General features: G+C 44.2%; 1 protein-coding gene across 1 annotated transcript in view; it reads right to left on the bottom strand.

Moving 5' to 3' along the window:
- Positions 1 to 2,012: 2,012 nt before the first annotated feature.
- MAPK1 (mitogen-activated protein kinase 1) overlaps positions 2,013 to 11,378 on the bottom strand; it is a 43,439-nt gene continuing 34,073 nt past the window's right edge. Inside the window, exons 8-9 of the mRNA XM_077745873.1 lie at positions 9,756 to 9,881; positions 2,013 to 3,696 (exon numbers count right to left, since the gene is read on the bottom strand). Coding sequence (XP_077601999.1) covers positions 9,765 to 9,881 — 117 coding nt within the window. The 3' untranslated portion in view covers positions 2,013 to 3,696; positions 9,756 to 9,764. The remainder of the gene's footprint in view (positions 3,697 to 9,755; positions 9,882 to 11,378) is intronic.

Raw genomic sequence — 11,378 nt, 5'->3', positions numbered from 1 at the left:
TCCTTTAACATTTTTTTTAACTTACCATTATACTAAATAATCTATGCAGAGTTTTGGGGTACAATACCAAGAAGGCACCAACAGTACAAAGCAGTTACAAAGCAGTTTCAGAACTTTCTCGAGTGCTCTACACGGATAAACAGCACAAAAAAGGCAACGAGCTTCAGGTAAACCTGGTGCAACCCAGAGAATTAATTCCCTCTGGATTCTCAGTCGTTTCCGATCCATGATGCCGAGCTGGATTACAGTGAGAGAAACCACATACCTACTGTTACATGCTTCTCATCCGCACTATAGGAGTTATCATATTTCAAACACCAGCAGGACAATTTTAAAGCATAAATGCTTTAAAAATGTATAAGCAAAAGGATTACTCAGATTTTCAAAACCACTACATTTACAAAAATATTTCCCTTAAACTTGGGATTGCTCCAAAACATTGATTTACAAATATAAAAGTATTATGGAAGGACCCAAAGCATGTGTGCATATGTATGTGTGTATTAACATACTGTTACCATACTATATAAAAGTTACCAATTTAAAAACCGTATTAACATATAAGCAAATAAAGGTAAAACAGTCTCCTCTGAATGGTCTGAACATTATGTGGCATGTGGCGTGGGCAGTATACCTTGGTGACTCCTTATGTAGACTGAGCCACTGACGAGCCACGTGTGGCTCCAAAAGCTGACAGGACCCTCCACACCCATTGCCTGTGCCTGCAGCAGCAGGACTGTGGCCACACCACGCACTGTGTACTGCGCACAAACACCACGATATTCTTCTATCCATGCAGCAGAGTGGTCTGCGTGTCTCCATTAGCTCTGAAGACTTGTGTCAGCACAGTCACGAGTTCTCTCAAATTCATTCCACTGGCTTAGTTAGGTATTTTGTTTCATACTAAATGAAAAGACTGGAATGTTTCAACAGGAATTTTTTGCTTGCTTTTTAGACACCAAAAAAAAGCCATTAGTCTGAAAGCTTATTTGAGCTTACTAAGAATGGAGACATTCAGTGTCACCAATATGAATTTGGATGACCTAATCGGGACATTTTTAGAGATGTTAAGAAGATCCAAATGAAGATCCAAATGATGAGCCTATCACACATAATAGCTAGTACTTTTCACAGGTACCTTGATTAGAACAAGCCTCTGACCTGTTAAGCCAAGTTTGACATGATTAAAAAAGCACACAACTTACGGCTACAGTGATGCTGGAACGCAGTTAGTGGTTTCATGCCAATCTGACTCCACAGTACCGCTGAGGGGCTGGGAAAGCCCACAGTCCTCAGGTATTAGTAACCAAGGCTATGGCTTTCTGGTTAGAGGACTACAGATTAACCTCCTAAGAATACTAACATTCCATTTAAAAAGTACAAAGAAAAAGAGTAGGAAAACTGTCAAGGCTCCTTTTAAAATGGAAACTGACTCATCAATGTATCAGGTAACAGTCAAACCTCTATCCTCTCAGTGCCGTGCAGATCTTTCCACGGCAGCTCTGAGCATGAAGCGAAAAACCTCGTTTTTCTTGGGCAAGAATCTAGATATGTTCTGATCTCTGAGGCGGAGTCCGCCATCCTTCGTTAGCCTGTGAGGTGTGAGCACCAGCACCCTGGGCCAGGTGGTGTGGGCCAAGTGACACCGGGCAGCCCTTCCTAACACCCAGTTGTGCTCAGCAGGAGGTCTGGGGCACATAGGCACGCCCTCTTTAGAAAGAACCAGAGAATTCAACCTGAGACGTTTGGGCTTCTTCATCATAGTTTGATGGAATTTCAGACCTAGGATTTGAGTAATGAAACACGTCAGAGTTGATTCTCTGCTGTGCAGAGGGAAACTAGGATCTTACAAAAATGCCTTCTACATCATTTTATGTAAACCAGTGTCGGGGCAGTGCCCAGATGGGAAGGGGAGGCCCACAAGCGTTTCTGCTCCAAGCACAAACTGAAGCTGACTGTCCACTTGGACACGCTGATCCAGAGGAAATCAACACTGAATCTTAACATGAATATGAAGATCAAAGATGTACATTTATTTCCATGAATTACAAGTGCATTTCTGTTCATATTAGCAGGCAGTCTTTATATAACCCATTCTCCATTGCTGTCAAAAATCAAACAAGAAAAAAAGGACAGCTGAGAAATAAAAAGCTAAAAATAGAATTATTTTTCCTAAGTGATCTGCTGGGTAGCATTTTCCGTGGAACACAAACTCAGAGGTAACAATAAATTTTTCGTTTCAATCATAGGCATGTGGCACTTGGACAGTCATCTCTGCACAGAAAGCTGTAACAGTCATGCGAGGGTACAGTAATTATTGAACAAGGCAAATTTCTCACCACAGAGAGCAGTGGGGGAGTCAAGAGGAGGCACCGCACTGGGACAGAACACCAAGTCAACGCCACAGTGTGCAGTGGCAGGAACAAATACTTAAAGAGATCAGGATAATATGGGATAGGGCTCCAAACATGACTTAGTGCTAGCTTTTTCTCATGGTCTTAGCTCAGCAGTATCAGAAACATTTGAGAGTACTTGATGACAGAACAGTGCTTCACGTCATGAGCTCATGAAGGCTTTATTACAAATTGTTATATTGTAGGTTGAAAAATGAACTTGAGATGCTGACATGCTGTAGGAGGAAAAAGAATTGTATACTTTCTCATTTAAAGATGCAGGGCTCCTCTCTGCTAAATCCTGAGGCATTGAATGTGGTTACACTGGATGTGGCACACCACACGATGTAGCTCGGGGGTATACATACACCTGTGTGTGGAGCTCTGCCCGTGACATCCGGGTGGCCTGCTGGCTGCTTCTCCAGACCCTCTCCTTAGCACCCTGCTGTGACCCGTGTACATCTCTCACTAAATCCCGAGTGCAGCTGCCACTTTACATCTTTTTGCATAAGCCTTGGCAACAGTACTGCAGATAACACATTTTGGCAAGTGTTATACCTCTGTAAATGGTACAAGTAACCACAATAAATCTACAGAGTGAGGCTGTGGGATGCAGTACGTCTTTCTTTTATTTAGAAAAATGATTGAGTTTCCTAAAAGCTGGGCAAATAGCACAGACTTTAAATATGTTAGTGACTAACATGATATGAGAAAAGACACGGGCAAGCACCCCCAAAGATTCCCGAGACGGGAGCACTCACCGCAGGCTGCAACGTCATCCCAGGTGTTTCCACATACTCCTGCTCTGGGGATACACTTACGGTGAAAAGGTGAAGTGCAAATAAGGGGCTGTCACTGACTTAAAGTGCCCTAGGTAGTAGCCTTCCCTATCATAAAGTGAGATGCCAGTGACGAGAGCCAATCTGGAATGAACTATTTCTGGTGTGACTGTATGGGTCAGCAGGGCGTCACCTAGGAAGGATTCAGAAGAGGAAGGAACCACTGCATCTTTCAAACCAGAAAGCGATTAGTGACTAAAGCAACGGTAAGCAGTAGGTGCACTGAAAGTACATACTGCCACAGGTCACCGGTGGGTGACACACACAGGGATGCCAGGAACAGTTCTCTGGACTGAAGGAATTCTTTGAAAGCATAAAAGCCACAACTACCAGAAACCGCCCCTCCGAACGGCTCAAAGGAGTCAAGGTGGATAAGCCGAGACGGGCTGGAGACAGGACCGGGGTCAAGAACTGGGAAGAACAACACCGATGTCTGAGCACGTCCAGTCCTCTGAGCCCTTGTCCTATTGAAAAACAAACAGGCAAGCCTATGAGTTAAGAATGACCCACGTTAAAACAACATTAGCAGCAGCTATTAGGGAAGTGGAGAAGTGAAAAGAATGAACCAACATCATTACAAAAACTGGAAAAGTGAAGGAAAAAAAAAAAAGCAAAGGAGAAAATATTCCTACAATAAGGTCGTTTCACCTGGAACCACTTGGCCTATGCACCACAGGGCAGCTCCTAAGAGGCAGGCTCTGCCTCTAGTCTGTGGGCGTCTCTTCTTGGGATAGCTCAGAGGACGTTTCCGTGACAAGGGTACACACCCGCATGCACTCCATGTTTCCAAGATGCATTTTATTAACTACGATACCCGCCACTCCAACGGTGAAAAACAAAATCTGAAGGTCTTTGTAAAGGATACACATTTATGCAAAGTGCTTGTCAGCTGCCTCCTATTCTATTATTATTATTATTTAATAATCTCTATGGCCAAAATGGGGCTCAACCTCACAACTCTGAGATCAAGAGTCAAGTGCTTCACCAACTGAGCCAGACAAGCACCCTTGCTGCCTCCTATTCTTAGCAAGTTTCTTTTCCTCTCTGGATGACCAGGTAGGATAGAATCAACCACACAGTGTCAAGTGTGCTGTTTTAATGCTCAAGTTTCGGCTGACTGCGACAAAACAAGGCAAAAATGAAGTGCTGGTTGAAGTATGAAGTTAGCGGGCCTGAATTCCGATGAGGCAGGGAACTGTGGCTTGGTTCCCATGGGCAAAAAGATGGTTCTCATTGTGCAGGTCAGAGGTGATCAGACAGCTATTTCCCCACCAGGCCTCCAGGACAGCACCCTGAAAGGCAGCAGGTGGCATTCTGGAGATAGCCTTAATTCATTTACTGTACTTGACAGAACCCACCTGGCTCTCCAGATGTCTGCATATAGGTCTCCTGCAAGAGGTCCGCCAGGAGCATCACACTATCAAAGTACAAGTAGCACACATCTTCCCTGATTATTGTGGTAGCTCTATTTTCCTTGAAGAGATTACATTACAAATCAAACTCACTCTAACCTATTATAGGTTCTCAAGGGCGAACATCAGGATCCTCTGCAGAGCTTGTTAAAGCACAGATTGCTAGCAGGTAAGGCATAGATGGACCACACTTTTGAGAACCACTGCCTAAGGCATCCATATGTAATGAATTAAGTTCCTCCCCAGGTCTCTGTTAGTTTTGTATCACCCTAGGGAGAAGTGAAAACATTACCACCCCAGTCATGTTCTGTGTTCCTGTTCTGAAGAAGCCTGCTTGAGATGGCTGGGAAGGTAACGGTGTCAAAATGCAAATAAAATAGACCTTTTCTTTAGGGAGACCCTATTGTTGTGAAATGTTTGCTAGTATGATCTAGCAGAATGTCACTCCGGTATTTCACAATGCACTTTTGGACAAGATGGCTTTCACCTACCACTCAAGAGTCAGGGCAGGAAGGATGCATATTATAACCCCACTCTGTGATGGGGAGATGGGACTCAGAGATGGGAAATGACCTCCCTCTAGAGGGATGCTGTTCTGAACTGCAGCCAAACCTACCGGCTGAGAGAAAATTAACCAATCTACCTGAGAAAATTCACCAACAGGCAGATGAGGGAGAAAGTCAGGTACTTATCTTCACCAGCCTCTGAGAACAGGAGGTTTGTCACAAAGTTAACCATGTACACATTCTTAACTTTTTAGTGGACACGTTTCTAAAACTGACCCACTTAAACAAAATACAATGAACACACTTTGATCCTTTAAGACCACTCAGGGTATCAGTAAAGCCTATGACCCAGCAAGAAGGGACTTCCTCTGCAGTAGTCTTTGTCATCCCCACTGCCCACAAAGGGGTCCCATGGCTGTCCTCTGAGGCCCTGTGTGGGCATGTTTTTCAGCTCTTTCCTTTGTAGCTGGGCAGTCAACATCACCTGTCTCTAATGTTCCTGTATGCTCCCAACACCTGCATCTCCCTGACTCTCCAGTTTGTAGCTTCTCATCTCAATGCTATAGGCTGGGAACTCTGTGAAACTGCTGCACAGTTTTGTGAATGAGTTCCTTGACCTTTTCCAGGGCACAGAACTACTCCAAGACAGTGTGGAAAGCTTACAAGAAAATGGGCTTCTTGGTCCCAAAGACCTAGGCCTTCCAAATTTTGCTGCCAGCATACAACCTTCAGCAAAATGCTTAGCTTAAACATGTGCATCTTCAGTTTCCTTAATCATAAACACGAGCTGTGTGCTGACTTGTTGCTGTGATTATCAAACCTTCCCAGAATTTGATGGATGCCCCTAGCTCCATCTTCCTCTGGATTCACTTTTTTTTTTTTTAAATGTTTTATTTATTTCTAGGAGAGAGAGAGAGAGACAGCGTGAGCAGGGGAGGGTCAGAGAGAGAGGGAGTCACAGACTGAAACAGGCTCCAGGCTCTGAGCTGGCAGTCAGCACAGAGCCCAACGCGGGGCTCGAACCCATGAACCGCGAGATCATGACCCAAGCGAAAGTCGGACGCTTAACCGACTAAGCCACCCAGGCGCCCCCTCTGGATTCACTTTTATATTCTAGGTGACTGTATTATAAGTCAGTCCTGATGCTGCCACCCTCCTTTGAAATGCATAAGAAAAAAATAAAATAGATTGGTAAGTAGATGGAGGAACAGATGGAACAGATATGTGAGAAAGCATGCACAGAAAAGTGTTAATCACAGAATCTAGGTGGTGGGAATGTGGGTTTCTATTGTAAAGCTCAACTCTTCACAGTAGTTGAAAATTGTAATTTATTTATTTATTTATTTTTGAAAACTGTAATTTAAAAAACATTGTTAAGTAACTAGGTCTATTGAGGTGATCCTTTTGATCACAGAATCCAGGTAGTGAGAATGTGGGTTTCTACTGTAAAACTCAACTTTTCAGAATAGTTGAAAATTGTAATTTAAAAAACAGTGGAAGTAATGTATAAAACGAATCATTATGCTTACACCTGAAGCTAAGATTGTTATGTCAATTATAATTCAGTAACAAAAAGTTGGGGGGGGGGGAATCAGGCTATAAAGTGAACTAAACACACAGTGACCGTCCTTGCCACCCTTCTATCTGGTAACAGGCCCCAGTTCTAAAGCAGCAGGAGCATCCTTGCCTTTGTCCTGCCCCTCTCCGTGGCTGTTGCACTGCCTTTTTCCTCTAGCAGCTGGGCCAGTGGTCCCAAGAGTGCTTGCTCTCTGAGGTCACCCAATATCCTTACTGCGCTAGAATCACTTGCCCTGCTGCTTTAGGACTGGAAGCAGTCTGGGAGAAGAGGGCTTCTTGGCAAGCCTGGGCTTCAGTCGCCCATGCAGGCCTGATTCCCTGGCCTCATACTGCTGAGTGCCTCCCCAGACAGCAGACTGCTCCCTTCCCAGCACTCTGATGCTGGTCTTCCTCAATCTTTGGGGCCTACACCTACCCTGGCACAGCACCCATGACACTGTGTCTGATTACTTGTTGTCTACCTGTGTCCTGCCATCAAGCTGTTAGAAAGCAAAGCCTAGGTCTTATTCATCTTTACTGCCTTCCTACCTGGAATTAGGAAGTACTCAATGGTGAAGAAATGAATGATGAAAAACTGCTAATTGTGTCAGCCGTGGGTACTCTTTTACACTAAAAACATGCATGGCAGTTCTGTGTGTCTTTGTTCCTTACTCCTTTGTGTGCTCCTCTGAGGCCAGTTTCAGTTTTGTTTGTTCTGCTAACCCAGGGAGTCTAACATGCACCTGACTCAGAGGAAGCACGTGGTATGTGTGAGCTCAAACCAGAACAAGATGGGTAAAAACAGGCCACCAAGTGATTTCAGGAAAATAAACTGTTAAAGGGATTGTGAAGGAAGAAAAGCACTGAAATAGCTCGGCTCAATATTCTAGGTCAGTGGTCAGCAAACTTCTACATGTCAAGGGTGAGATAAAACTTTATCTACAAAATCTGGAGACAGCTGATCTGACCTTGTGCAGACACAGGGAAGGGAGAGCAGGCTCTGGGAGAGGGAAGATCATTTCCACTGTGAGCAGAGAGACCAGGAAGGAGAACCCATGGAGACTCAAGGGGTAAAAATGGCTAGGTCCTGGAGACTGACTTTCTGTCAATAAGTACATAACAAATAGTTTAACAGACTGTGACACCGTGAAGTATGAAAAGAGAATCCAACCCTTGCTAGACTTTGTCCTCCTCAGCCCCCTGCTAAGACCTTCCCAACCTTCTCTCTCTCCTTCAGACACTTCCCCAAGCACTTGTTAACCAGCACGGTCCTAATGTCCTGTGAACACATGCCCCTTCCATACGTCACTTACTTTTGAGTTCGTCTTTTAGGACACATCCAGTGCTAGGCTAAGCTCCCCTGGCCCCTGGAAGCTAGGGTTAGGAAATGTGAAGTTTTTCAGAGTTTCTGCTCCCTCCACTCTCCTGAACACACTGCTTTTCATCTCCACAGCCCTCATCCAAACCTCTAGCCTCTGGTCCGGAAGCTCATAGATCTGTGTTCATCTCCCACCCAGTCTTCTCCAACCCTCCCTGTCAGACTTCTTACGGAAACCATATTTTCTATCCCCCACACTTTAGAAGAGTGTATTCCCTAATGGTTCCCAACCCTTACTCTGGTTTCTATGGCTTTCTGTGGCTGATATGGTCACATATTCTCAGATCCTTTCTACCCTTCCCCTGTCCTCTGTTCTTTTTTTTTATTTAAAAAAAAAATTTTTTTTTAAATATTTTATTTATTTCTAGGAGAGAGAGAGAGAGACCGCGTGAGCAGGGGAGGGTCAGAGAGAGAGGGAGTCACAGACTCTGAAACAGGCTCTAGGCTCTGAGCTGGTAGTCAGCACAGAGCCCGACGCGGGGCTCGAACCCACGAACCGCGAGATCATGACCCAAGCGAAAGTCGGACGCTTAACCGACTAAGCCGCCCAGGCGCCCCTCCTGTCCTCTGTTCTTAATGACAGGGCTGGAGCTTGTGAAATGCACTGCTGAACTTCATTGGCAACTGGCTTCTGATGAGATTCTGCCAATGGCTGGCACATAGGAAAAGCCAGGTTTCCTTTTTTCTGCTTCTTAGTGACACAGGACTTTTTAGGAGGTGGGGGGGCTCCTGGCTTCAGAGGCAACAGATAGTGATGGTGGCTACAGGCTCCAGAGATCCCCCACATCAGTGGCAGTAGAGGCTCCTGACCCCTCTTCAGTGAGGGTAACGCTCTAATAGCTGCAGTTAAAGCAGGTGCCCAGCACCCTTACTGTGTGATGATCAAGGACCCTGGCTAACACCATTTTTCTTTTGCTCCTTTAGCTGGAGACCAGGAACAACTTCCTGCTGTTTAACTAATCTGCAAGTAACCCTACCTGCTTTGCCCTCTGGCCCTTCTAATGCCCTCTGATCAGTTATATGTCCTCTTGTGAAACACCTCAAGCAGCTTTTGCTTTTGAGCCTTGTACTGTCAACCCTCAGCCTGAACCATCATCTCCAGATCCCAATACACGAAAACAGAATGGACAGGGCAGGAAAGAATGGAGCAAAGAAAGAGTTTTACCGGATGCCTACTGTCACAGAACCCACTCTTCCCTACCTGCCCTCAGAAAGCCTCTAGTTCCAGTGTGGGCGCAGCAGCCCCACAGCCACTAGCAGGCATGCTGCATATGACACAGGTGCCTGTGGAAAAACACCTCCAGCCCCTCCCATGTCAGTCTGTCCAAAGCATTTCCTCAGCAAATGCTTCAGGCCTTGGGTTATAATTCTTTACTGCTCATTTCTACAGGGTTCAGCACAACTCTCACTCCTTTGCTCACTCCAGAATTCTCAAACAATTCCTTCTCCTCTTTCTATATGTTCTCTAAAATCAAGATCTGTGTTTCCTTTCTTCTTGGAACACACAGTTTTTAAAAACCTGATATCACTGCATTGTCCATCACCCTTTCTGTTAAGTGCATGAAGCTGAAACATGGAGCTCAAGGAAATTCCTTTTTCCATTTAGTAATGTTTAATTTATATTCTCTCTCCACAGCCAGGGTTTATCATATGGCTAAAGCTCTAGGTACCTGACAAGTTTAAGACCTGTATCCCGGCTGGAACCTGGCCGTTTCTTCGAAGATGAGTTCTTTGAGCTTTTCCTTGGGCAGGTCGTCCAGCTCCATGTCGAACTTGAACGGTGCCTCAGCAACGGGCTGCAGGAGAGCACAGGACACAGGGTAAGTAGGAGTGGCTATGGCTGACGGAGTTAAACATGGACTCATAAACGGCTGTGGCTTAGACTCTGAAATGTATACAGTGGCACTGACATCTATGAAAACCCAAGCGCTTTGACATGCACCTACGAACCAGCATCCTGCCTATGCACTCCATAAGGCACACTTTGTAGGAGCTTGCAGTAAATCGAAGGGAGCAACTAAATCCACTTTAAGAGTACTTTTCTGAAATTATTACTAATCCCAGAATAATTTTCAAAATTTTAAGGCACTAAGTGTTGAAAAATAGAAATTTACTGTTGTGGTGGTGGTACATTTATACAATCAAAGCTGATGATAAATAAATCTACTTCATGAAATACATCATAGTTATTTTCATATGAATATTATGGAGTCATTAAAAAAGAAGCTGTAAGGAAGATTAATATCACGGAGGAAATGCACATGTTTGCTAAACAAAATGAACACTATTCTTTAAAAAATTTAAATACAGAAATTTAAGACTGGGAAGGAAATATTCCAAAATCTTAGTAACTGTGTCATAAGACTACGAAGTAATCTGTGTTGTAGTTTCCTGCAAGTTTTCATTTTTGAGCACACCTTATAAATAATCAGAAGGTTATTTAAGTACATATTTAAAATGTCTATATCAAAGAATTCTCAGGACAAAAAAGGAAATTAGTCAATTGATACTATTTAAATTTTGATTTTTAGGTACCCCCAAACTAATGCCATGTTAACAGAACTAATCTGATGAGGATACCAGCTGTCACCAGGCACTCCTAGATTTTTATCCATGTGATCCTCACACCAGGCCTTTAGGATAAGGAAACATGGACCCCAAATTCTGCACTACGCTTTGTTCTCTTGATATGGGGGAAAGGATTCATGTCCATTAGAAAAAAACAAGTAGCTAGCCCTCTCTGAAGGACAGCTCTATGTGTGGGGTCACACTGGTGTCCTATATATGTCCTACTGGGTTTGGGGTACTGCCCAGGCTCACCGTTAAGACATGGGGGGCTCAATGGGCTAGTCAGTGCCCCAAGCCTTACACTCTCACCTACCTCCCTGTTATTTACTAGTTGTAGGTATCTTTGCAAGCTGCCCCCATTATTTCTGAGGGGAGGGGATAGAGATGGAAGGGGGCTGATTGAGAAATACTTTTTTTGGTTTCTTCTTTCTCTTTCATTTATCAGCTTTTAACTTTTATACTTTTCCCCTTTCCTCTTCCATTTCCCCCTTTAATATTAACACATTCTGCTTGGTTCTCCCCCCTACCCCCCCTTTTAAAACAGGTGTACGAAGTCTTGTTCTCTGTGACCGATTCTCAACTAGAACAATCCAAACTTTGGTTCATATTGCACTTTTCTTCATTACCACCCAGAAAATAAAGTTAAAACTGAAGCTCCAGAAGAATCAAAGAAGCCAAGGAACTGGGACTTTCCTGGAGAGAACATGATACAAAGTATCTTTACC

This window comes from Crocuta crocuta, unplaced genomic scaffold (assembly GCF_008692635.1).
Source record: "Crocuta crocuta isolate KB4526 unplaced genomic scaffold, BGI_CrCroc_1.0 scaffold344, whole genome shotgun sequence".
NCBI lineage: Eukaryota > Metazoa > Chordata > Mammalia > Carnivora > Hyaenidae > Crocuta > Crocuta crocuta.
The sequence above is the reverse complement of the archived record's forward strand: the minus strand, read 5'-3'. Positions and strand labels throughout refer to the sequence as shown.